The 25,460-nt window shown below is 39.1% G+C and overlaps 2 protein-coding genes across 7 annotated transcripts in view; both read right to left on the reverse strand.

Moving 5' to 3' along the window:
- The window catches only part of CDKAL1 (CDK5 regulatory subunit associated protein 1 like 1), a 376,796-nt gene extending 368,847 nt beyond the window's left edge, over positions 1-7,949 (reverse strand). For all 3 annotated transcript variants that reach the window (XM_015617399.2, XM_033512031.1, XM_033512032.1), the window contains exons 1-4: positions 7,892-7,949; positions 6,127-6,164; positions 4,385-4,551; positions 1,360-1,472 (exon numbers count right to left, since the gene is read on the reverse strand). In XM_015617399.2, coding sequence (XP_015472885.1) covers positions 1,360-1,472; positions 4,385-4,551 — 280 coding nt within the window. In that variant the 5' untranslated portion in view covers positions 6,127-6,164; positions 7,892-7,949. The remainder of the gene's footprint in view (positions 1-1,359; positions 1,473-4,384; positions 4,552-6,126; positions 6,165-7,891) is intronic.
- A 4,255-nt stretch (positions 7,950-12,204) lies between these two features.
- E2F3 (E2F transcription factor 3) overlaps positions 12,205-25,460 on the reverse strand; it is a 42,123-nt gene continuing 28,867 nt past the window's right edge. For 3 of the 4 annotated variants that reach the window (XM_015619666.3, XM_015619668.1, XM_033512033.1), the window contains exons 2-7: positions 23,594-23,705; positions 20,970-21,189; positions 20,255-20,413; positions 17,701-17,815; positions 15,243-15,381; positions 12,205-14,518 (exon numbers count right to left, since the gene is read on the reverse strand). In XM_015619666.3, the coding sequence (XP_015475152.1) occupies positions 14,253-14,518; positions 15,243-15,381; positions 17,701-17,815; positions 20,255-20,413; positions 20,970-21,189; positions 23,594-23,705 (1,011 nt within the window). In that variant the 3' untranslated portion in view covers positions 12,205-14,252. The remainder of the gene's footprint in view (positions 14,519-15,242; positions 15,382-17,700; positions 17,816-20,254; positions 20,414-20,969; positions 21,190-23,593; positions 23,706-25,460) is intronic. The other variant, XM_015619667.3, reaches the window with a different exon arrangement.

The raw sequence follows: 25,460 nt of genomic DNA on the forward strand, positions 1-25,460 counted from the left end.
GATGCAGACTTATTTCTATTCTAATGTTGTAAACATTTAGTTTTCTAAAAAGATATGGTATCAAAAATTTAAGATAGTTCCTTCCTGCACTGCACTTCCATCTTTCCTATATCTCTCCAGTGAAATTCTAAGAGCACAGAACGGCCATCTGAACCTTGACAAGCCAAAAGTAGCTTCTGGAACAATATGCATTAGAAACAACTATGGTAAAGAGGAATTAAATTTAAGAAAGTCATGAGAACATATTTACAATCTTATACAAAGAGCTGCCACAAATAAGGTTTTTCGGGCCAGCACTCTACTTGTCTGTGGAAAGAGCATACCTACTATAGAGCTGTACTACAAATTTAATAATCTGGGTTCCCTAAAACAATTCAGCACTTGAATAATTCAGTGTCTTATTTCTACGTAAGAAAGATCAACAGCAGTAAAGGAAAATAAGATGCTTAATTTAATAAAAACTGTTTAACAGTGTCATGTCATGTTCAAGAAAAGAAACAGCCATTCTTGAAATCAGGATTGTTTTTAGAAAACTGTCAGGACAGAAAACATTGCAGTCTTTCAGCATACAAGTTTAGGTGCAAGACACACCTGAACTTGAATGAATTAATAAAATTTAAGTTTCTGTTTTGACTAGTCAAAAGCTACACAAAAGTATTAAGATAACACTTGTCAATTGAAACATGGTATAAATCCAACTTTTCAACTTTTTTGTCAGCATATTTTGCATTAATGAGATGGAATGTGGTCAGCATAACCACAAGTTGAGGGGTATTTTTAGGATTGGGGAGGCAAAACAGATGATGGGGAGATTTTTAAATACTTGGAATGGAAGGAGAAATAGCATTCTCAGCTCTTTGGAACCTACAAGGTACAATCCTGTATCATCCCACCTCCATCCTACTGATCATCTCTCCTGAAACAAAAGATCATTCACCTGGAGTACACCACCTCTGTTCCACTGCAAACATCACCAAGTGAAAACACACTGCCTCTCTCCCTCTTCCCCTTGGGTTCCATCAACTACAGTTAAAAACAAGAATTAATATATTTCCCATCCACTGTTATGAAAACTTTTCAATTCAGTTTAGCAAGTAAAACATCAAAAAAAGGCACTGAATGACACCTATCTGATGTTTACCCTGATATCAAGAAAATCTAACCATTCTGAAAGCACTCATCCTGTAATCATTCTGCTTAATGCCACGAAAACACTTTACCTCCTCACCTTCCAATCAGAAAGGGATCGGAAGAGGATTTTTAAAAGCATAATTAAGACTGAAAACATTTGATGACAGCTTGACAGCTCTGAACATTCACCCCAGAAAAACTGAATTACAGGCTCACTCATACTGTTACCTGTAATTTTGTATCCATATGCAGCCAGCTGCCCAGCCATGTATTCACCATCTGAATTATTGTGAGAACATCCCCATGTACGAATCCAGATTTTCTGAACACCAGGAATAATGCTGTCAAGTAAAAACAAATGAGAAATGCAAGTTAAATGATGAACAAGCTTCCCTTTTAAGCACACTGAATGGACTGAATGAACTGTAATTCTTGGAACATAAAATAAACAATGCAAACAGTAACAACTCCAAAACAGCTGAGGCAAAACAGTTATTATGAGATTTTAATGTAACAGGTCTTGCTGGGCAGAGTAACATAAACCCATATAGGGCTGTGTTTTGCATTTGTGACTGGAACAGTGTTAACACACCAGTGTTTCAGCTGTCATGGGACAGTGCTTGCTTCTCACTGTGCTCCATCCCACCACTAGCAGGCTGCAGATGGACAACAGGTTGGGAGGAACATGACCAGAATAGCTGACCACCAGGATAATTCATTCCAGATGACATCATGTTCAACAATAAAAGCTGTGGGTTTGGTCTTTCCAAAATAGCCATTGTTCTGAGACTGGTTGGGTACCAGTCTGCTTGTGGGAGGTGGCAAATGGCTGCTTTTGCATCACTTGGGGTTTTTCCCTGCTCCTTCCTTCACTTTATCTGTCTTCATCTCAACCCACAAGTTTTCTCACTTTTACTCTTCCAGTTCTCTCCCTTGTGGTAGAGTCAATCCACCACAACTAGCAAGAAAAGAAATAGAAAAGAGTTTTAGCATGGAGAAGGTGCAGGAGCTGTAGGGTAACAAGAGATTGAGTACGTTGCAGTTATGTTAAAGCAACAACAAAAACCCCAACAAAATACACAAATAAACACCAAAGGAAAAAAAATCCCTAACTTGAATTCCCCGACTTTCTCAAAATTATTGTATCATGTAACAAATAACCTTCAAGTAACAGCACTGAAATTAGGCCACCAGTGAACAAACTGCAACCTTTTGATATTATGGCATGCATTGACTGTAGTTCCCTCCACACAAGCCAGCTCTGTAAATTAACATGATGGCCACCAGCCGCACAAACAGTGGAAAGCCCCCATCCCAACCTTTCTGGGCTACAGAAGCAGCATGGCAGACATACACTGTGGAGCTAGCACATACAAGGCTCCAAAAACCAACAAAAAGTTCTGTAAGAAGCTCTCACTGAAATTCCTGGGATAACTGCCAATGAGCTAAAGATGCCAGTACAAGAACACTACACATCCTGGAACACAATACTGCACCCTGCCTACAGCTTTTTTTTTTCCCCTCCCCCTCCACGCTTCTTTTTTAACAGACACTTCCCCTAGCTAAAAATAGAAATTTGTTGATGGAACTTTAATGATCATTAACTGTAAACACAGGGTATTTAGACTTCCTGCTGTCTAAACAACACATGTTCAATGTGCCTTCTTGGGTAGAAAACACTAAAACACAGCCTGCTAGAAAATATATAGTACCTGAAAGCTTTGGGGGGTGAAGTAGTTGTGAGAAGTATCTACAGAGCACCAGTTCAGCTGCCCATACATTACTGGCAGACTGGGGCCAATGCACTTTTAGGGGCATGTAGATAAAGATGCATTGTTATGCTTATAAAATCTCTTTTGAGTGGAAACCCAGGATTTTATTTCTGCACAGGAAATTAAATTTCCATACACAATTTAGTTTCATCTTTATCATCTAGGGAAATTTTATCCACCAACTTGAAACTAATGTGTGAAAAAAGAAAGAAAAAAAAAAAAACAACAAACCAGATCTCAGACCTGCAGTAGAAACTATAACCAATAACTGAGTTGACCTATACTCTAATCAATTCCACTGCAGCAGAAAGTTGATTCAGTCCTTATGGAAATCACAAGTAGGAAAAATGCAAAGATGCATTTCGTGCTTACTGCATACTATTTCCACTGAAATAAAACAGCAAGCTCAAAAGAAGTTTCACCATGTCACTTGCAGGATGTACACACAAGAAGTACAGCCTTTGCAAATGCCAAGATGCAGAAAACGTGTTGAAAGACTGAAGTAAGAATGTACCTTTCATGAAAGGAGACTGGGTCAAGGAATAAACAGTTCAGCACACCGAGCATACACAAGTCCCTGGGCCCTGACAGGATGCACAGGAGAGACAGGGACGTACTGGAGACAGTCCAACAAAGGACCACAAAGATAATAAAGGGACTGGAACATGCCTCAGATATGGCTCAGAGTGCCAGTACTCTTTTGCCTGAAGAAGAGAAGGCTCAAGGTGATCTCATCAAAGTATATAAATACCTGAAGAGAGAGTGCAAAGAAGGCAGAGCATGATTTTTTCAGTGGTGCCCAGTGACTGGACCAGAGGCAACAGGGACAAACTGAAACATGGGAGGCTCCCTATGAACATCAGAAAACACCTTTTTCACTCTAAGAATGACCAAGAACTGACACAGGTTATTCAGGGAGACTGTAGAATATCCATTTCCTGGAGATGCTAAAGAACTACCTAGTCAGAATCCTGCCAACTGGTTCTTTGTGGCAGTGCTCATGTAGTGGGTTTGGAAAAGATGACCTTGCAACGCCAACCATTTTGAAACGCTCAGGATTTTGTTCCTATTTCTCATTTCAGATGTCAAAAGGCTGCTCCAGAACTGCATTTTGAAGAGCTCAGATTATATTTAGGTAATTAAGTATTTTAATTAATTGTGTTTAGGTAATTACACAGACAATTTTTCAGAAATCTTTTACATAAAAATGTAACAGAAACCATTTTCCCAGTCTGATTATTCCATTCATCAACATCTCAGTAATAACTGCTTTCTACAGAAAATCTGTCTAGGAAAAGAAATTTTCTTAGGATTTATTATTTATTCTCTCTACATTCTGTAAGGACTATTTAACTCATTTTTACCTTGTAGACAGATTTCACATTAAGATATAACACAATCTTCCACCTTATTTTTAAATGCTTACAAGCACATATGAGATTCAAGAAAAGCACTGACACAGGGTCAATGTAAGACTTTACCTGTCACTTGGAGGCTCATCATCTGTCTGAACGATTTTTTGGGAGTTGCGTTTTCGCACTTTGGGAAAAACATTCCTTCTCACAAACTGCCGATCGTGTGGCTTCAAATCTTCTGCTGACACGATGTCTTCGATATCTTCAAGCACTGACTCACAGGCAGCAGGCATCTTCACGAAGTGTTGGAGAAGATTGGCATTAGGAAAGCATTTGAATACAAAACCAAGGCCACGTATCTACTGCACACTTCTCATAGAAGAGTCAGATATATCTCTAAGCATATGTGCAGCATATCACACACATGACATATCCACTATCAGAGACATTTCCTGAATGCCCTCTTCCCCTGATACCTCAAACACAAGCAGGGAGAAAGTCACAAACTATACAGATTCTTAAGGGCTCATTTATAAATCATCTGTACCTTGTCATCTCCCAATTCAAAACCCCCTCATCTCCTCTGACACAACACGTCCAAGATACAGGTAATTTTAATGATGTCAGCATCATAATAAATAGTGAGCTCATGTTATATGATGGATGTATTTCCACTCACATCACAGAAGAATGAAAGGCACAGAATCCAAGTGACTGCTTCAGAGGCCATTCTGGCTCTCTTATTTGTGAGTGGACACTACCCAAATATGTTTTCACAGTCCTTCTGAAAACAAATTAAACTATTCCTAGAATTCCTGATCCCACAGGCCTTTCATCTGAATCAGTTCATTCACTGGGACAGTAAAATAAAAATTTATTTTTTCAGGTACAAAATGGTAAAGAACTGTGTCAAACTAAAAAAAATAAATATACTATAATCTGGCTAGAATAATACATTAAAAGATTGCTAATATCTAATTTTATTTTCCACGTGAAACTAAATATATTTATGCATATGTATCTCCCAGCAGATGTGAAAATCCAGATTAGTATTCAAGATTCAAAAAAAGCCTTTTGCTAGAAGAGTCTATAAAAAGAGTTAGTGTGTTAATTACACACCACACTGTGCTGTAACTCCTACTTAGAATAAAGTCTGAAGTACCATTGGAAACTCAGGTGTTTTACATAAACCAACAGTTTACTAAGGAAATCATACAAGGGTATTCCAAAGTTTACAGGGAAAACACAACACTTTCCTGACAACGAAGAAGAAAAAAACAAGGTTTTAATTTCTTTAAAATTAGACTTCAGGAACTGAAGATTTGCTACAGGCATAAAAACACTTCCAGATGTTGCAAACGAAGTACTGAAGAACATAAGAAGTTAAACACCCATGCATTTTCCCAGCATGTGTCCTTCAGTCAATCTTGCAAAATATACTTAAAAAAATTCATGTAAGCTGAACCATCACACATCTGCATTTAACTTAAAAAGGAACAGAATGATGTCACAAAGAGGATGCATCTGCCCTAGATACTTAGGCAATTAGCATTCTTCTAAATTAAAAAAAAAAGGATCTATACAATTATGCCGCAAAAGGTGAACAAAAATAAACATTTGTAGAAAGCCTAGCAATAAAGAATATGAGGGAAAGGCAACACCTCTTACACTAATTTGCATCACTGAGAATATGTACAAATAGGTAGGTATCAAATCAATATCTGGAAGGGAATAAAAAATTTTGATTTGTTGTTTTTTCTCTCTTACAGAAAAATATCCAATGTAATGGAGCAGCTGGAAAAACAAATAAGCTTAGCTTATTTCAGTGACCCATGGAAGAAAGAATACAGCCAAAATAAAAATCCTACCTTTTTAAGCAAGGTCTAAATCCTCCTGGACAGTAAACCTGGGGGGTGGGGGGGGGTAAGGAGGAGGAAAAGGAAAAAAGACAGGGCATCAACAAGCAGAACTAGCAGACAGAAAACCATGAATTCATGTTATTATCCAACAAGCACTCATCCTCCCTTTGCAGAAATACATTCCTCTCTCAGTTTGACATCATGTGGACACACGTTGGCTGGTTGGCAAGGTGGAAGAGTTCCCATGTTTTCCCTGTCTCCTGAGCAGGGACACTGTTCTTTTTATCCTTCTTCCATAGTCTTTTTTTTTCAAAGTCAGATGTATTTATCTCAGACTTCCTCCAAATTATGTCTTCAATCAGTTTAAAATTTTGAATGAAAGAAGGGAGAAAGATTAACAGTAAATTTTAGTTCAAGTCATTCACATTTTTTTTTAATTAAAACACTGTGAAGTTATTTTAAAACAGATTACTTGATATCTGCACTTGTTCCATATGCATGCATGAGATCTCCTTCACAAGGAAAAAAAAAAAATACAGATTCCTGCAGTTATTCTCGTAGATTGACTGAAATAAGAAGCAATAGCAAAATTAGAAGTTAATGTATGCTTCTCATACAGCCAAGCTGCACCTACAGAACTTTGCATTTATTAAAAAAATGTTAGCAAGCAAATAAAAAACTAGAGTTGTTTTAACAACTTGTCACAAATACAACTTCCCTTGGGTCAGTCTGGTTTGGTCAACCCTCCTCAATCGCCTTGCACATACCAACGGAGGACTTCCATCCAGGTGGAAGAGGACCTCTCTTTTCAGCTATTTACCAACAGGTGTCTCCTGTGAAGCCCCGGGATTTTATCCCCGGCCTCACACAGAGCAAAAGAAAACTGCAGCGTTAATACACAGTGAGACTGAGTTTAAAGTATACGTATTTGTGTGTGTATACATGTATGCACATATCACAGAATGACAGAACAGCTGGCGTTGGGAAGGGACCTCCAGAAGTCATCCAGCCCTGCCAAGGCAGGGCCACCTGGAGAAGGTTACAAGGGAATGTGCCCACGTGGGTTTGGAATGTCTCCAGAGAGGGAGACGCCACAACCTCCCTGGGCAGCCTCAGTGCTCTGCCACTCTCAATGTAAAGTTCTTCTTCCTGTTAAAGTAAAGCTTCCTGCGTTTTAGTTTATGGCCACTGCTCCTCGTCCTGTCACTGGGCACCTGAAGAGTCTGGCATCCACCTCTGAGATATTTATACGCATTAATGAGACCCCCCCTCTCAATATTCTGTTCTCCAGACTAAACAGACCCAGCTCCCGCAGTCTCTCCTTAAAAACCTAAGTAAGTTAACAACACATACATATATATATAAATAAATATATATATATATATATATATATATATATAAACACAGGTACGGCCCACGGGCGAGGGGCGGCCGGGCCGCAGCCTGGACCACGCACATCCCGGAGCCCGGCTGAGCTCGGCCCCCCTACTCGGCTTGCAGCCCGCTGAGGGTAGCCCATCCCCGAGCTGCATCCCGGCCGCCAACCCCTGCGGAGATTCCCGCCAGGACGTTCGTCTCCTCCTCCCGATGCTTGATGCGTAGCCCTAGGAAGGCGCCACAGGGGACGGGAACATCGCACGGCCAGGAGAAGTGGAACTCGGCCAGACCGTCACAACCAGGCAGGGGAGGGAAGAACGGGACGGGAAAGGAGAGGAGGGGAGGGGAGGGAAGGGAAGGGAAGGGGGCCGGGGCCCACCCCGACCCCGACACTCACCCGCGCCTCACCCGGGCTCCGCCATCTCGCCCCGCCCCGAGGCCCCGCGCGCACAGCGGCGTCAGAACGGCGGCCGGCGGAGGCCACAACAGCGCGGTGAGCGCGGCGCCGTCGCTTCGCCACTGATAGTGAGGCCTCCTGGAGCTTTGGAGACTCGCCTCCGTTTTAATTGGAATATAGCAATCCCAGCAATACCTATCCTGTTAAAGCGGTTGCGATGCTGATGTATCTGATCCAAATGGGTGATAAGCTATTAAATCCTCTTCTGGCCACAACGCGCTTTCTTTATTATTATTTTTCATCGTTAATTTCCAATAAAATACAATGCTAGTAAAAACTTTGCTGAATAGTATAAAAGATATTGGTCAAAATGTTTAGGATCAGATGGCTGAAGTTTCTGGCACCGTGTTCCTCCAAATTTTTCTGATTGATATTTAGTAAAACCACTGTGGTTAATGGATGGCTGAAGCTAAAACTCTGAGCAGATTAAGCGTGCAGTGTCCTTGGTGATCAAAGTGTTGTAGAGAGTGAGCATATTATTCTTGCTTTGGGTTTAATACACACAACCTAAAAGGATTATTTATATTGTGTCTTTAATATATTCTGCTTTGAGGTAGTCAGCTTTGGAATGTAAAAGTCATTATTTCCTGTAGTTGCATTTCAAACATTAGGCTTCTCTCTTTAGAAGGAGCCTTTGGAATCAGTTTATTCTTAGAAATAGCAAATTATGGTCTCCCTGGACCTGGAGGGAAAGTGAATGAAAACTCTGGGTCAATGAATGAAAACAATAGGTCTGTTGGTCCACTTGCAGATAAAACGTGGTAACTTCTAATTATGAATATTTTCTCTCCTTTTTCCTACAAACTCGTGCTTATTTTATATAATGCATATCTGGCAATGCTCACAGGAAGGAAAAAAAAAAGAAATGTGGACAAAGGAACAGGAGAGATTTAAAGAAGAGAACTGGGGCAGAAAGAAATAAGCACCTCACTTAAATCAGTCTTTAAGAACAAATCATTCTGAGCAGGACTGAGCACTATAAATATCACCCTGGTCTCATGATGGAGTAATTTTAATAGTTGAAGATATATTTGCCTTCCAGTTTGGTCTTTGTTTAAGCACACAAGTACTTTCCAGAGATGCTGTCAGTGAGACACTGTGTTGATGTGTAATTTGTTACCTTTGTGGCATCTTTAGCCCAGGAGAGAATGGAGGAAAATATTTTAAAATGGGTGGCCACACTGATCTATTTCAGACCTCCTCCTATGGAGTAAGAAGTCTTTACTTGGTCAGTAGTAAGGGTATCTATTTCCCCAAACAGCATTTTAACTGCTGCCTGATAAGGTAAGGGATTCTTTTCCTTGTTTCTTTTCAGTTTCCCATGTTCAAAGTATTCCACGTGCAGTCCTTGAATTAATCTTCTCTGTTCTGGGAGCACTGCACTGCCCTTCCTCACAGCTGTCCCCACCAGCCAAGTGTTTCTGCTCTGGTTAACCCAACTGGGCACACACCAGTGCTGGCTTACAGTTTACTAAAAGAGCAAAGCACAGCCTGCAAGACATAACCAAAAAAATCTCAAAAATGGCCAACTCTGACAAGCACTACTCATTAAGGGGAGGCAGTGGTCTCCAAGAGCAGCACCCAGGCAGGAATAACCCATGAGTCCCATACCTAGTGACATAAATAGGCCACACTGATCAGTTCCAGCATGATCCGGCAGAGCCTTTACTTTGTCCAGCTGCCAAGAATTCATAGTATCAAGCAGCCCTTGTGCCAGCACAGTCCTGTTGAGTCCCTAGGACGTAGCCACAAATTGGAAGGCACTCTCCCAGTGCTTTGGAAGCTCATAAACCTAAATTGCTTTGTAGCATATTCATAGTAATACATGAAGCTGTGTGCAGAGAGCAGGTAGAACAGCAGGGAAAGAAGGGAGCAGATAATTCCCTACCACCTCCTGATCCCAGGAGGAAAATTTATTCATACCTACCTGGGAAAGCTGCTTTTTATGTGACAGTGGCTGGGAGTACAATTTCCAGTGCTGGCCTTCTCTGAGCTGGCATGCTCCAGTTCCTTGAGTGTCCGAAGAAGAACTTTAGAATACATCCTTTCCAAATTGCCTGCAGATCTTAGTTCCTAATCTTGACGGCTGGTAGATTCACAGACATCATCAGCCTTGGGCTGGGTTACCAAGTGGTCATAGGTTTTGCAGGAGTAGGTAGTTGGAAAAATACACTACTGGAAAAATAAAATCCAAATCTCAATTTCAGGTCCTGGTTAGTAGAAGATACATCCCTAGTGGGTTTAGAGCATCTCAACAAATATCCTTAGGGAAGGAAAACAGCCAGGGAGACCAGGGCTCAATTTTATATTGGCAGCCTTATTCTCTGATAACTAACATCTGGGTTCTGGGTGGAAATGTGTAGGAAGGTATTCAGAAAAAAACGAGGAGTCCTAAAAGAGGTACAAGAAATTAGATTATTTTTTTTTCCTCTGTTCTTGACATTTATGAGAATCTGGCTGGTCATTTGTGAGCAACATTCAGCACCATTCAGAATTGGTAACAACCCATTTTTTCCTGTTATATATGACACTTTCTTCCTGTCAAGCCTTATAGAGAAAATAGTGGGTAAAGAAACTCCCAGACTTAATAAAGGGCAATCATTCTTCTGATTATTGCTTAGCTGTAGAGTAATATCCAGGCAGATCTTACTTCAGCAAGAAAAGCAGAATGGGGAGATGAATTCTACTTGTTTATGCTTTGGTTAATATCACTCCACTGACTTTGCTATACAGGCTCATGGTTCACTTAGTGTTGAGAATTGTTGGCTGCAGGAACACTAGCGGCACTGTGCTCTGTGTTTCACACAGGGGGAAAAAAAAAGACATACACTAAATTTGGTGCTTTTAAACATATAGCTGTCTCATGCTAATGAAAGTACCTCACATAACTTTCATTCTTTCTACAACAAAAATGTTCATGTCTGCATCAAGACCGAGGTGCAATTTATTCTTTCAGGCATAAGTCAAAAGGAATAGAGTGACTGTTTCTTGTCATTTGTAGGTGGATAAGTTCTTACTGTAGGTTCAAGAACATGAACCTCCTTTTTTTTCCAAACTCCTTTCCTGTCTGTAAAGGAATAAATAGTTGCCTATCATTCAGGCCATGTTGACAGATTTTTCCAAAACCTTTTCCATCTGCTGGCAGCCAAGGAATGCAGCTCATACAGGCCCCAATAAAACCTCCTTGGAATTAATACTTGTACGCTGAATAATGTTGAGGTACACCATGCTAGCCTAGAGGAGCAGGAATTAGTATTTTAACTGGCTGGTTTTTTTTATCCTGCACCTCAGCACATTCCAAGTTTGCAAAGCAGCTACAGAAAGCAGGAGAGGGGAAAATGACATGAAAACTAGTAATCATTAGCAGATTCTAGGGGCAAATAAAGAACTGCTTATGGCAACTGCAGAATAGAAAAACTGAGAACAGGCCAGGGAGGTACAGCAGATATTTACTGCCACCTCTGCTTTGAAGGGAAATCAGAAAACACAGCCATCTAGCCTATATTCTTTATTATTTATTAAGAATATAGAGAAGACCTTTGTAATACTCCTTTCAGTACTGCTGTGTGCAGATGTTTGAATATGTACAGGTGCACAGAGAAAGTAATAGCCTTCTCCTAGTGTGCAGGAAGTTGACAAGACACAAATGACTTGCTCAGAGGTAGAACATTTAAGCAATCAACCATATTACTGTTATTTTATTATCCTGATTTTTTTTTTTCCCAGTTGATAGATGGCTGTGTATCTAAAAAGGTGCAGCACCAATACCAGAAAAGAAGTACGAGTTCGTAAATATATGTCTGGCACAAGGGACTGTTGGAAGAGACTCAAGAAAACACAACTTCTTTTCAAAGCTACTATTAGGAAACTTCTGGAGAATTATCAGTAGGAAGGTTAAGCAGATCCTCAACAACTGCTTTCATGTGATTTAATCCTACAATAACACCATTTCTATCAAGTTTGCAAGAAGTCTGTTCCTAATTCATATGAGAGGAGAGGGAATAAATAAAAATAAACTTGTATTATCCCGACCTCTGGATCACCTGCTGTGTCTCTTAACATCTCTTTTATTCTTGTTTCACTCTGGCTTAAAAAAACCCACTGAACTTATTGTTGACATCGTAAAAAAATGGGATTGAAACTATCTGGTGTCAAGTGAGTGTTTGCACTAATAACAAAAACAGTAACAGGTTTCAAGAAACAGTATGGCAGGCACCAAGAGTAAGAAAAGTTTAAATAGCTGTATACAAATCTAAAGTCTTTAAAAAATTTCATTTTTATTGATTCATTACCATACAAAATTTATTCAAATTACATCCATTTGAAGTTGTAAGATCACAGCTAGAGAACATGTCACCCTTTAATAAATCTATTTACAAAACTCACCATAAAAGCATTTTTTGTTGTTTTTTTCCTTTTTTTTTTACAGTATTTTACAGAGGTTTGTTTTGTTTTTTTTTTTAAACTAGCATACAATGCAAAGCTAAATTAGATTAGTATTTTGCCCACACACATTGGGACAAGTGTTTAATTTGTACATAAAAAAGATGGTCTGTGTTAGTCTTCATTTTCTCTTCCCTCGCAAAAGTGCCCCTTTGTCTCGCAAATCTTCATGCTCACACAACTTTTACTTTCCTCTTCCACAAGACAAAAACTTTAAATACTACAATTTTATTTACAGATCCACATCTAAAAAAACTCTTAAAAAATTACAAACCAGATAGAAAATATTCTGGCAGTGTTTACAAATTAATTCTATTGTACAAAACTGCTAGATAACTAAAGTGTGAGTTGAGAACATATATCAAATTAAATACAACTGCTGAATGATCTATGCAAACATTTGTACATATAAACACACACTTAACACTGTTTAACAGTTCTTTATGTGTTGCCCTTTATACATTTGTTATATTCCAAAACCCACACAGTCATACAGTTTCCGTATTAGTACTGTGACTTCTTGCCTTTTCATGTGTGAGCTTTCATAGCAGCAACTCAATGGTACCAGAAAACCTGCATACATAATATTCTCCTACAGTACAAATAGTACTAATATTCTGAGTATGTCAGATAAGCACAACAGTAATGCAAACAAAAAGATTATATGGGCATCATCTAATCAACATTACATTAATTTAGCCCAGAACATGGCAAAATATTTTACACTCAAGAAAAAAAAAAATTATTTAAGACTTCTTAGAATTCCTCTGACGTTCAAAAAATAAATATTGGTACTATACTATACTAGCAAAGATCTTCAAAAAATAAATGCAATTCAGTTGATGTGGTACTTACAGTTATGTACTTTGGAAAAAAATTAGTTCCATTTTGCTGGCGAAGAGAATTATAAAAAGCTGTAAGCAGATGAAGCTAACCCACTGAGATAAATATCATATATTGAACAAACAAAGCTTGGCATAAGTGTTTTCCATAGAGGGAAAAACCCACAGTGCATCTCTAGTAGGCACTTAACATGAAGCCCCACTTAGTACCACGAAAATTCTTGTACCAGTTCTAATGCACACTGGGGGCAGTAAAATTGAACTGTGCATCTTCATTCTAGTTTAAAAAAAACAACCAACAAAAACTACTTTCACACACACATACACACACACACACACAAGCATTTTTAAAAATCTGCTATTACTACGAGAAGTGGCAGAACTTTATACTTTTCAATATCTGCAATATACACTACATTTACAGTGTATTGTATTTTCATTAAAAGCTTTTAAGGACATAAGTATTTGACCTCATAATGAGACATATACACAGCTCAAAATGAGCATTATGACAGCAATTTAAACATTCCCACAAGTAGCTGAAGAATCCCATTCCACTCTTTTGCATTTACTTCATATTTACGTTCACTGCATGTACAATCCATGTTGTGACACTCAAAAGACATGCATTCTCTGCAGAAGGCACGACCTGAAATACTAGTACAAAATTGTTACTTAGGACTAACCCAGTTCATGAAGCCCTTCTCCGTAAGCCCACTTGTCACGGTAAGCAGAGACTGGGGGAGTGTGAAGACAAAACATCTACGGTCACCTGCTTGCACCTGCTGACTCGCAAGGCACTGGAGCTCGGGGTCAAGGAGAAGGCTCTGCTGTAAAAGCCTTCTGTTGTTTCTTATGGTATTACAGGGAGTATTCAGTTAAAATATCAGCACTGCTCAGGAGCCTAGTTTATTTAATAATGCTATTTTATGGTAAGTAGAGGACAAGTCTGAATGACGGCAGGTTTTTTGATTCCATTAAAAACATAGTTTAGATATGCACAGCACTTAAGACAATCAGCTGTATATAAATTCATCCATCAGGGAAGGAAGTTTCTCTAAATCATAAGCATCAAAGAGGTCACTGATGCCTTCCTCATCCCCAAGGCTCAGCAAATAATCTTCCTGAAGCAGAGGAGGCAGCAAGTTCACAAATGGTCCTTCAAAGTTTGAGGGAATTTGGTCCTCGGTCTGCTGTAGAAGGTTGGCTGGAGAAGCCAGTGGAGAGATTGTTGCCATATTTACTGAGCAGTCACCTTGTCCTGAGTTAGCAGAAGCCACTTCTGTGACAGGAGGGAGAGAAAAAAATAAAAGATGCCACATTTAATCTCAGTAGAAATATCAGACACACATCAAAGTAACACACAAATGAAGTAACCACTGCATAAAGGGTTTTTCATAAAGCATCAGTTCAACAATAAAAAAATGGCCTCTATATAATTCCTAGTTTGTTTTTGATGTGTCACAAAGGGCTTCTCAAAAATGATCATGTTGCCATCATCTCTGACTTTTCTATTAAAAATTTATCGTACAAGATTTAAACTACAGGGGGAAATAAATCAAACATAGTGAGATGCCCATTTTTTCAATGGAGTTCACTGTCAAAACTGAGAATTTTCTAGGTACCAGATGCCATCAGTGAAGCAATATAGCTTCACATGTACCCATACGCCGAGATTTCTGCCTCTTGTGTTGAGACAGATCTTTACTGCTACTGTCTTACTTGAAAGCTTAAAATGAACACAACTATTTCTTTCTTCAGTATTACACACACTTTAGTTACATATGATATGAAAATAGGGAAATTACTTTAAACAAATAATGCAAAGGAAAACTTACTTCTGACTATATAAACCAGAAATATGTAGTGAAAAAATTGATACCTTAACTTTCCACTTCTTAGAAAAACAAAGCCAAAGAAAAAGAGCTGGAAATCCAAAGTTCAAACTGAAACCTTGAATGTGATGCTGAAGATAGGCTATTAGTATTGCAAAGAAATAATTTTACCTTTGGAAATGGTTTTGGAAATATTTCCATTGTGGTCCTGACTATAGGTTTTCATTGGACTGAGAGCATCGTTTTCCTCTGGGCACAGATAAACTTCAATAGGTCCTTGAGTACTAGATAAATGTATCAATGCACTCTGCTAACAAAACAAACATCAAAATGGGGTTACACCAATGAAAACAACAGAATATCAATGATACTGAGTAAAGTCTTTCTAGGTTGTGAGTGTTTGAGTACAGTTTTACTAACCAAAAGAACCTGAACAGAACACCAAGCCTTTTTTCTTTCATGATGTGAAAAGGCTTGGCTGACATATTTTGCAGACTAGAACATGAAAACTTTTCCCACTGTAGCACACAAATATCAAAATCCCACCAATTTCATAAGAAGTGAGGCATAAAGGATTAAACTCTGAACATCTTCTTATAACCACAATAGCCTGGAGCATTCTGATGGGATGGAACTGTGGGATGCAAGTCACAGGTTTTATTATTATTCATAACAATAATATTGGATGCATTTGTATAAATGTTTCTGCTTTAAAAAGATGCCAAAACATCTTTCCCACTCTCCCAAAAGCCTTCACCACCTACTCAACTGAACTCAAATATCTATATGTAAGTTCACCTATTTATCAGACAACATTTCCAACTAACAACAACAACGAAAAACCAAACCAGATGCCATTTTCTTCACCCAAACTACTTATGTAAGTCCTTCTGCCCCCTCAAGGCAGTGATTTTGATGCTGGTTCTGAATAGGAACTGCAATTTTGTTGCAAGAAATTACATTTTTCTTAACTTTCACAAACTGATGCAATAAACCAACATGACCCAGGCACAGAAAACCTGCAAAGCTACTCTTTGCATTATGATGGTAAACCATAAATTACTCTGGTTATAAATAAACCTGCTGCTGCTGTATTGCATCAATAGTTCTCTAAAAAGCAAAAATACAGGCATCAGGTACCTCTTTGCAGACTTGTTTAAAATACTTCCTTTCATGCCCTTTGACAAAATGTTCCTCTTATTATTTGGGTTCTGACAGTTATGTAACATTATAGACAGCATTTACAAATACAGAGAACAGCAACTGAATGGGGGCTTGCCAGGGAAGAGAAAGCAGTTAAGAGTACTTAGGGCAATGCTACAGATAATTAGAACAAAAGGAGATGGGAAGAGCAGGAGTTGAAGAAGGAAGGTACTATTGAGTGACTGAGGTATGCAAAAAAAAGAACACTGAAATGTAATTGCATGTGACAGAAAGAAATAGGACCTTACTGCCTGAAGCTGAAAATTAAGTAAGGTGGGTTTAGAGGATAAGGGAGGTCTAAGCACTAATTTTAATGATTGTGTGCATCTCTCTCTGCCTGCCTGATTTCACTGAATTAAAAATCAAAGCATAATACCCAGGGGAAAGAAACAGGAAAGCAAACAACAATAACAGTATATATTTATGAATACTGGCAAAAGATACCCTTTTCTCATTGCAGAAAAATGATTTATTCTTCCTGCCAAAACCTGCAACAAGGTTCAAAGGGGAAAGTAAGGACAAAGGCAAAGAAAAGAAAAAAGGAAGGATGGAAACCATAATCAGTCTAAGCAAGTTAAAAATAATCTTAGGAAAAAAAAAAGTGACAAAGAATCCAGAGTCTGTTCCTGCCCACACAGGGCAGCAGGTATGGCTGAGCTCACTGGCTCAGTGTAGGGATGAAGGATCAATGCACAGGTATGAACATAACACCAGCAGTGTTTGTGGGGTTGGCCCCATCTCTAGCTGCTCCTTGAATGAAAAAATTAGGTACATTTTTAGAATCTCTAAACCAGCAGTTCCTGTTTTGGGAAAATTCCCATTTTCCCAATATACTTCAGACTGTCTTCACAAGTGAGAATAAAAGTAAGTGCCAATTAAGCAAAGATGATGATGAAAGAATGAAGGGCAAGAATGTGTTCTAGGATTAAAACACAAACTTCTACAATAACTGTACTACCTCAGAAAAGAAAGTCCCCCATGAAAACATGTTTCAATAAATTAGGATATCAATTTTTTTAGTCATCAAGATGCTTAAGGCGTTGAGTTATCCATTAACTTTTTAACTAAAATAAGAAAGCTGAATTTCTTGTGAAAGATTTTACATTGTTAGAAACCAAGGAAATTCCAATTGTCAAGAAAGTTTTTCTTTACATAAAGCATGGCAAAAGAAAATATCTGTAAATGGTGTGGATTACTCTGAAGAAATTTGAAAGTGAGTGAAAAGGAACAAATAACAATTGTTCTCTGTAAATTGATTTTTAAAGTTTCCCCTTCCTTTTCTACAGAAACACCCCTAAAATTTGTAATAATACAGGACTGTGTACCTGGGCACATATCACATGTCTTATCACAGTAAGACTCAAGAAACGCTGCATCTGTAGAAAAACTATATGTAACCTGGCAGAAAATGCCAGGTTTTCCTTACCTCCACTGGGTCAGGCACTTCAAGTCTTGTTTCTGGAGGAGCTTTCACAACTATAACAGTTTGGTCTTTAAGGCCACTAATTTTTCGAATATCTTGATACGTCACGTAAGCTAATGTAATCACTGTTAAGGAATTTTCCATCCCATGTTACAATACACTCAGACTATTAGAAGAGGCAGAAGTCTTTGAATTATTTTTCCATTTTCTCATGCAACATAGCTCTTAGCCCAAGGTTTTCTGCTCTCTACACTGTGAATGCCATGAAGCCCTGTGAGAACTTCCCCTTGATGTAACAGCTGGGGCCACTACTCAGTGAACAAAAGGGATTCTCTGTGCAGAGTGCTTCTCTCCTCCTCTATAGGCAGGAAACTACATAAGCTAAGATTCAAGAACCTGAAATTACTCACAGATTTCATGAAGCAAAAATTTTTATGCACTTGCTATCAAAATGCAGAGAGCTGAAAATCACTGAAGAAGTGTATAGGAGTTTATGCATGCACGGTATAGAGCTGCATACACAGGATCACTGAATCTTAGAATGGTTTGGGCTGGAAAGGACCTTAAAAGATCATTTAGTTCCAACCCCTCTGACATGAGCAGGGACACCTTTCACTAGACCAGGTTGCCCAGACTCCCATCCAGCCTGGCCTGGAGTAATTCCAGGGATGGGGCATCCACAGCTTCTCTGGGCAACTTGCCCCATTGCCCCACCACCCACACAAGTAGAGAATTTCTGTCTAATATTTCATCTAAATCACCTTCTTTCAGCTTAAAGCCACTTCTTGTTCTGCCACTACATGTCCCTATAAAAACTCCATTTCCACCTCTCCCACAGGCTCCCTTTAGGTACTAGGAGGTGCTATAGGGTCTCCCTGGAAACTCCCTCTTCTTCAGGCTGACAAAAATCCTAATTTCATTTTAAATTTGAGGGGCTTTGCAAACATAAATATATAATACATAGAACATATACAAAAGATATATAAATATACAAACATTTATACAACATTCATATATTTGTATATTAATTTATATTATATAAAAATATTTTAAAGCATGTTTAAGCAGCTACTTTAAACCTCTAGAGTGCGGAATGTCAATTCTTGCATAAGCATAGAATAAATATGAATATTTTGCTGTTCAGCATGTATTTGTCAAAATGCCAGTGTTTTGGGAGTTACTACATGATGAAGCCTCATGTACTGATCCATGTAACTGAAGTGTCAAAGTGCTTTTGCCTTTGACAAAGAACTGTGAAATAACCATGATCACATGCATATAGTCCAGCTCTTTAGTTTTGTCATTTGTGAGGTACCTGGCATAACATTTAAGCCAGAAAAATAAAAAACTTAGATATATGACTTATACTTTTTGGTGGTGTGAATGTGTGCTGTTACTGAGCAGTACAGCAGGACAGACTGCCCAAGCTCCAATAAGTCTTGCACCTATCCTGGATCAAACAGACCCAAGAGGCAAAGAGACAGGTCATCATCTTTCACCCAAATGGCTTTTGTCAAGGCTTTTACCACCTGTCTTTGCAAAGGCAGAGTTCACCCTTAAAGGATTCAGTGCTACAAAAATTGAGAATTGCCATGGTCAGTTTTGTCTTGCTTATGTCTCTTCATGAATTATGCTCTTAGCTGAAGGCAGCGCTGATCTTACACCCCATACCATTTGGTGATCTTTGGTTACATCAAAATGTCTATAAAATCCAGTCAAAAGACAATGTTCACATAGTTCAAGTACTCCAATAGTTATTTCCTGTCCTTCAGAACAGAGAATAAATCCACTTTATTTGATGCTATTTAAACACTACTTATTACACATTGTAATAAGTTCACACATCAGTGTTTAATAAAATGCTTTCTTGTGTGGGGAATAGGTGGGAAATCTAAGGAAAATGACTACTGGTTAATTACAAAGGGCATTAACAGCTAAAATAAGTCATATGAACCTTATGCAATTTAGTTTTGCTATTGCATTAAATAATTCAGCCTAAGGTATCTTGAGAGCTCATAGTTTTATCTATACTTTATTATACATTCTCTAACCAGAAGAATCAGTTGCAAGTTTTAGACTAAACCAAACCTCAACTTTATTTTCCTCTCTGTGACTGTAATTTATTACATATCGGTTTAAAGTAAAATAAATTTAAAAAAAGTAATGACTAAACAAATCTGTTACTTTATCAGACTTTCTCTTCATGTCTTTTTAATTTCTGAACACATAAAACTGGTTTTCTCTAGGCTTGAAAAAAACACAAGGCTATTGGATATCATCAGTCATTAATCAAAGGTTCTTGGTTCTACTCTATGTGAACACAAATGTTAACAGTCTCCTTCATTAATCACCTTTTCTATTTTTCCTTTTCATATTCCAGAAGCATTACAGGTTCAAGCTGCTTAAGTAGATTTTATATCAAACTACATTAAAACCTTTCCAACTTCGAGAATCTTCCGATGCTTGCTTTCTATGACATCACACAGAAGAAGTCTCCTAGTATTACAGGGCACAGCAAGGAGGCTGAGCACCTTTGAGGTTTTGGGAAAAAGGATATCTCTGATTCTCTGAGTCCTCCGTTAGCAGCTTGAGGTCCAGGGTGCAGCTTTGGATTAGCTCATCCAGTTTCTTCTCTTCCTGAGTCAGCTCGGTCACCTCCTTTGTGAGGCCCTGGCGCTGCGCCAGCATCCCACCATCCTCTGACAGACTGCAGCCCCTGCAGACAAGGGGAAAGGGAGACACCCAGTCAGCTTCTGCAAAATTTGTCCCTAACACCATGGTAAAGGGGAGAGACAAGATTTTACACTGCAGATCAGGTTCTTAGTCCTTTCTCCCTAAACCCACCCCTAGCGAGTCAACATAAACTACGCTTTCCAGAAAAAGCGTCTTTTTATCACAACAACACATTTTGGAAATGCCACCAAGATGTAAGAGTTGAATATTTCTAACTACTTCCAAAATATTGTATCTAACCACAGCTTAAAAAATCTCAAGGAAGGCAGTAGGTAGAGATACATACCTAAAACTTACTCCACATGCAGAAGTAAATTAATTAATCCCGTTTTCAAACAAAATGCTAGTTTCTAATTTCCCTGACAAATCCTTTTTATTAACTTTTCTTAAGAAACAAATAGAACTTTATCCTGTTGGAAGGCATTCTGGATGATTGCTTGGAGCAAAGTGTTAGAACGAAAGGTGGGAGAAGAAGAACACTGCTGTCCTGTGATAGTAAAATCAGCCAGCAGGGATAGAAAAGGATAATGAATACTTACATCCACTGAATGTTGTTTTTGGATTTTTTCTTAATGAGATGGATGCCTTCCAGTACATTGGTGATATCGTAAATCCTCCTTTTTTGCACCTTGAGGACCTCTGCTGCTCTGTTCAAATCTAGGACCCCATCAGGAGATTGGCTCAGCAACTGAATGAACTTCTTTGTGAGAAGGCCAAGGGATGTATCATACCGAGTCTTTTCTGAAGGAGATTTTGGAGCTTGGAAGGAAAATGAAAAAGAAAGTTAAAACATTTTTTTTCTCATTTTGGTTCCGAAAGCAGCAACCAAAAATGAAATTATATATATATTACAGTTACTTCTTTCATTTTTACTGAAGAAATCTCTCATACCTCTGCATTAAGACACAACTTGCCACTACGTATTTGTATTTCGAGATGTACTTTTCCAAAAGTCACAGGTATGTGAGCAAATATATACGTTTTTTAAAATGCAAATATTTCCAGTAGTCTGACAGATACATATAGCAATATTCTGCTTAGGCTTTTACTGCATGAATTCATAATAGTATTTTTAGTATTTATTTATCCTGGCAGTAAACCCAAAAAATCCCCTGTGATTCTCCTTCATCAGACTGATAGCCAGCTTTCATCAGGGTTTGATTTCCCCCTCATGTGAGATATGTGTTTCATATGCAATTAAGCAGGACTTAGGTGTACTTCAGTGGGTGAACACAATGACAGATTCCATCAGTGCCAAACTCCACAGCTTGAGAAAACTCAAGTGAATTAGAGATTGACATAAAATACGATTTATAATCATCATTGCTCCATAACCAAGCAATGCTCAAACTGGGAGAGAGTATCCATATCTTCTAAATTAGAAGTCAGCAAATGGCTTGGACCAATTCATGGTTTCCATGCACAAATGCAGCATGTATATATTTAACAGATGGGCTTTTAAGAGTTTAAATCCTTGGATCAGAATGATTTCTAATTCTAGACATTCAAGGCCTTTTTGTCAAGGGAAATGAACCAGCCATTATTACAAGTCTGCTGGGCTGGTACATCTCAAACCCTTCATTTGCTTCCAGTATTATGCAGGGTGGAACTTGGGCTGATTTGGTGTACTTTTCCATGTTTTCAAAGGTCAGATCATACCTTAAACTGCAGAAGTCAGTCAAAACTGATAATTCCACCTAAGAGTGAACCTTTAGATTACCCTGAAATATTTTGAAGAATACAATGGCTTGTCAATGAAAACCAAAATGTTGCACCTTTGCAAAGAGAATCAGTTAGCTGTATTTCTTTGGGTAGATTCAGGGCTTGTCTGCTCTGGGAAATGGAAGAATATTCATAGAAAGGCTTGGGTTGGAAGTGGAACTTAGAGATCGTCTAGTTCCACCCTTCCTGCCATGGATAGGGACACCTCCCACTAGACCAGATTGCTCAGAGCCCCATCCAACCTGGCCTTGAAATACTTCCAGGGATGAGGCATCCACAGCTTCTCTGGGCAACCTGTTCCAGTGCCTTGCCACCCTGTGAGGAAAGAATTTCTTCCCAACATCTCATCTAAATTTCATTCACATCACTTACATGACCTTGTAGATTTAGAGCAAGGGTGGTTGGTTTAGCTGGGTTTTGTTTGGGGTTTAGAAAAGAGTAAGAGGATCAGAGTGGTAATGGCAAGAAGTGACTGGACTCCCACCTAATATGGCTTGTGCTCCTCATCATGCACAAAATTCTTTGTACAGGCTTATCAATGCTGCAGCAGCACCCTATGCAGCAAACAGTATTTCTACGAGAATCCACTTCAATTTAAAATAGGCTTCATTTAGCTTAATGAAGTTTAGTTTAATTAAATCAGCTGTGGCTGTTTAACTCCTATGCTTTAAGTTTGTATCTTCAACTAATTTCACTTTTCCTGTCTGCCTCAATAGAAACCAGCAGACTGGTGAGGAAGGACCCTTTGGCATCTCTTGCTCCGACATCACTACCACTTCTGCCCCCATCTTCTCCTTGCCCCATGTGGCTCCCTCTGCCAACCAACTCTCCTGCTGAAAACCCCCCAAACAAGGCAGCAAGGCTATAGCCCCCAGCTTCTGCTGCAAGAAGTCCACTGTCCAAGGCAATGCAGATGTGCAAAAATTAATACTTAGAGCAACTAGGCAGTGGCAGGATCCAGAGTCACACTGCAGGGACACAAGGCAGCTTGGATACTACAAAGAACATTTATCGTGCAGCTGAGGCACAGCTAGCACTCCTTGCAAATCCTTGCCCAGGGAAAGAAGCCCTGGCAGCCAGCTGCTGTAACTCCAGCAGTGGAGGAAGAGGCTGGCCTGATGAGCTTTGCCTAACAACTGTGCATTCGATCCCATCATGCCACCTTCATTCCTCAGCATCCACCTCTCTTAAGCATCCCAGCATCATGTCCTGGGCAGAGAGAATGCAGGCTGCCCAGCAGGCAGAGAGACACACTTGGCAGCCAGGAGCCTCTGCAGCCTCTTAACAGCTCTGCAGCAACACCTGCATGCTGCAAACCTGCTGTCCATTGCCCGGCTGGGGAGTTGAGTTTGTTGCATTACCCATCTAGGTGAGGACAGCAATAAATACACCCTAAGCAAGGTAATGCAGACTGATGACAGCATGTTACAAGTTCCCTTACTTTTTGGGCTATCTGGACTTCTTGTTGCAGCTCTTCCTTTCCCCTTTGGAGTCTTTAGTCCTTCTGCAAGATACTGGTGGCCACTTTCTCCTAGCTCCAGCCTTCGTTTTGCCTGTTTAAGAAAAAAAGATTTTTCAATTGGTGGATTGTTAAGAAGTATATTTCACTTTATCAAACACAGTATTGGGACTATAGGAAAGGCAGAGAGTGGTGAGTTTTTCACAGCAAGGTATCAGTACAGATCCATAGCCCAGATGCTATGAATCCAAATATTTCCTGGAACCCTAAGGTGGACTTAAATATGTCACTCCTTTGAGTAGGCTAGGCTGATGAGGTTTTTATTTGAAAACTCAGCAATTGTTTTAGATCTGAAGAGCTGAGTGACAACTGCATGGTGCATTTCAGTCTAGTTTAGACCTTCTTGAATAGGTATGAAAGATTTTGACCCTTACTTGAGAACATTTCATTTAAGAAAAACAGACAGCCTCTCATGCACCACACATAAGTATGAACCCACATTTCCTTTGAAAATCTCCTTATATCCATCTAAGTTTGTGCAAAAGTAGTGCTAGTGCAAGTTATATTTTCCCCTTCATTATCTGAGAGGATGGCTTTGAGGGGATAAATGAATTATGAACTTCCCATCAGTGAAATACATGGCACGACACCAAGAGCAGCATTGGCAGTCTTCTCCTCTGCCTCTCAAAAACTTGTCCTCATTGAAAGCACAGCCACTACCTTTATTTCACATTAATTAGCACCTGTGCTGCCTAGATAAAAGTAAGGTGGAGCAAAAGTAGTATTTGACGATGCCTGAAAATCAGCTAAATGTTCCACTTAGTTCAAAGGAAAGCTGTGTTCATCTTGGATAATGAAAATAGTGAATGAAACCCTTAAACTTCGCAACAGACAGAGAAACTGCAATGAAAACCACCACCCATATGAATTCCGTTCTTAGACAGAAACACAATATACTATCTTTGGAAACAATTCTATACCCTTCCCTGCCACTCAGGTTACTGAAATTAAATCTGGGGATACTTGTTATCCTAACAATAGAAAGCACATTACCTGGAAGACACAGGGAAAAAAAGAAAAAAAGTTTTAAGTCTAATCAAGTTTAGACAAATAACTGTTTCTGAAGAATGCTGTTCATTCAGTTAGACAGAGTAATTCAGAGCACATTATTTGCTTGTTTTTTAAGATTCAGCCCACAGGGCTGGATAATGTCTTGCTCCTCAGTGAATCAAGACAAAACAATACATTCTGCTATGGAGTTGTAGACAGGTATTTCTGGATTGTGGATTTGTCTTATACACTTTACTTTGGGTCTGTGACCAAGAGAAGGCTCTAAATAAATTAATTTATATGTATTTATTTATGGATAGCTAACTAACATCTTTCTGTTGGACTCTGCTTGCAAACCTCAAACTTATTAAAAGGCAAGTTAAAGCACATGAAACTCATACAAGCCCATGGTGTAACAGCACGTGCAGAGCACTCAAGCCACTCTTCTCCGCATTTTGTGTGAAGGGGCATAAAACTCACTGGCAACAGGGCAAAACTGAACTGTATCCTTCTAACCAACACTGGCACCACACTCCCAGCAGACCACTGGTGGCAGCTTCTAATAGCATGAAACACCTCTGCTCTGTTCAGCTCTGTAATCCAAGGACACAGATTTCCAAAAGGTCAAGTGTTAACAAAAGCATCCAGCTAATATGTTTAGCCAACATAATTGGATTAAATTAAGATTACAGCCATTCCACAGGGAGAAATACATTTCACACTATTTTATGTAAGTGTTTTTCCACCCTGAGAACTGTAAGAGCAGAGGAAGGAGGGGTGAAAAGGGAACAATTCAGGG

This window comes from Parus major, chromosome 2 (assembly GCF_001522545.3).
Source record: "Parus major isolate Abel chromosome 2, Parus_major1.1, whole genome shotgun sequence".
NCBI classification, from domain to species: Eukaryota; Metazoa; Chordata; class Aves; order Passeriformes; family Paridae; genus Parus; species Parus major.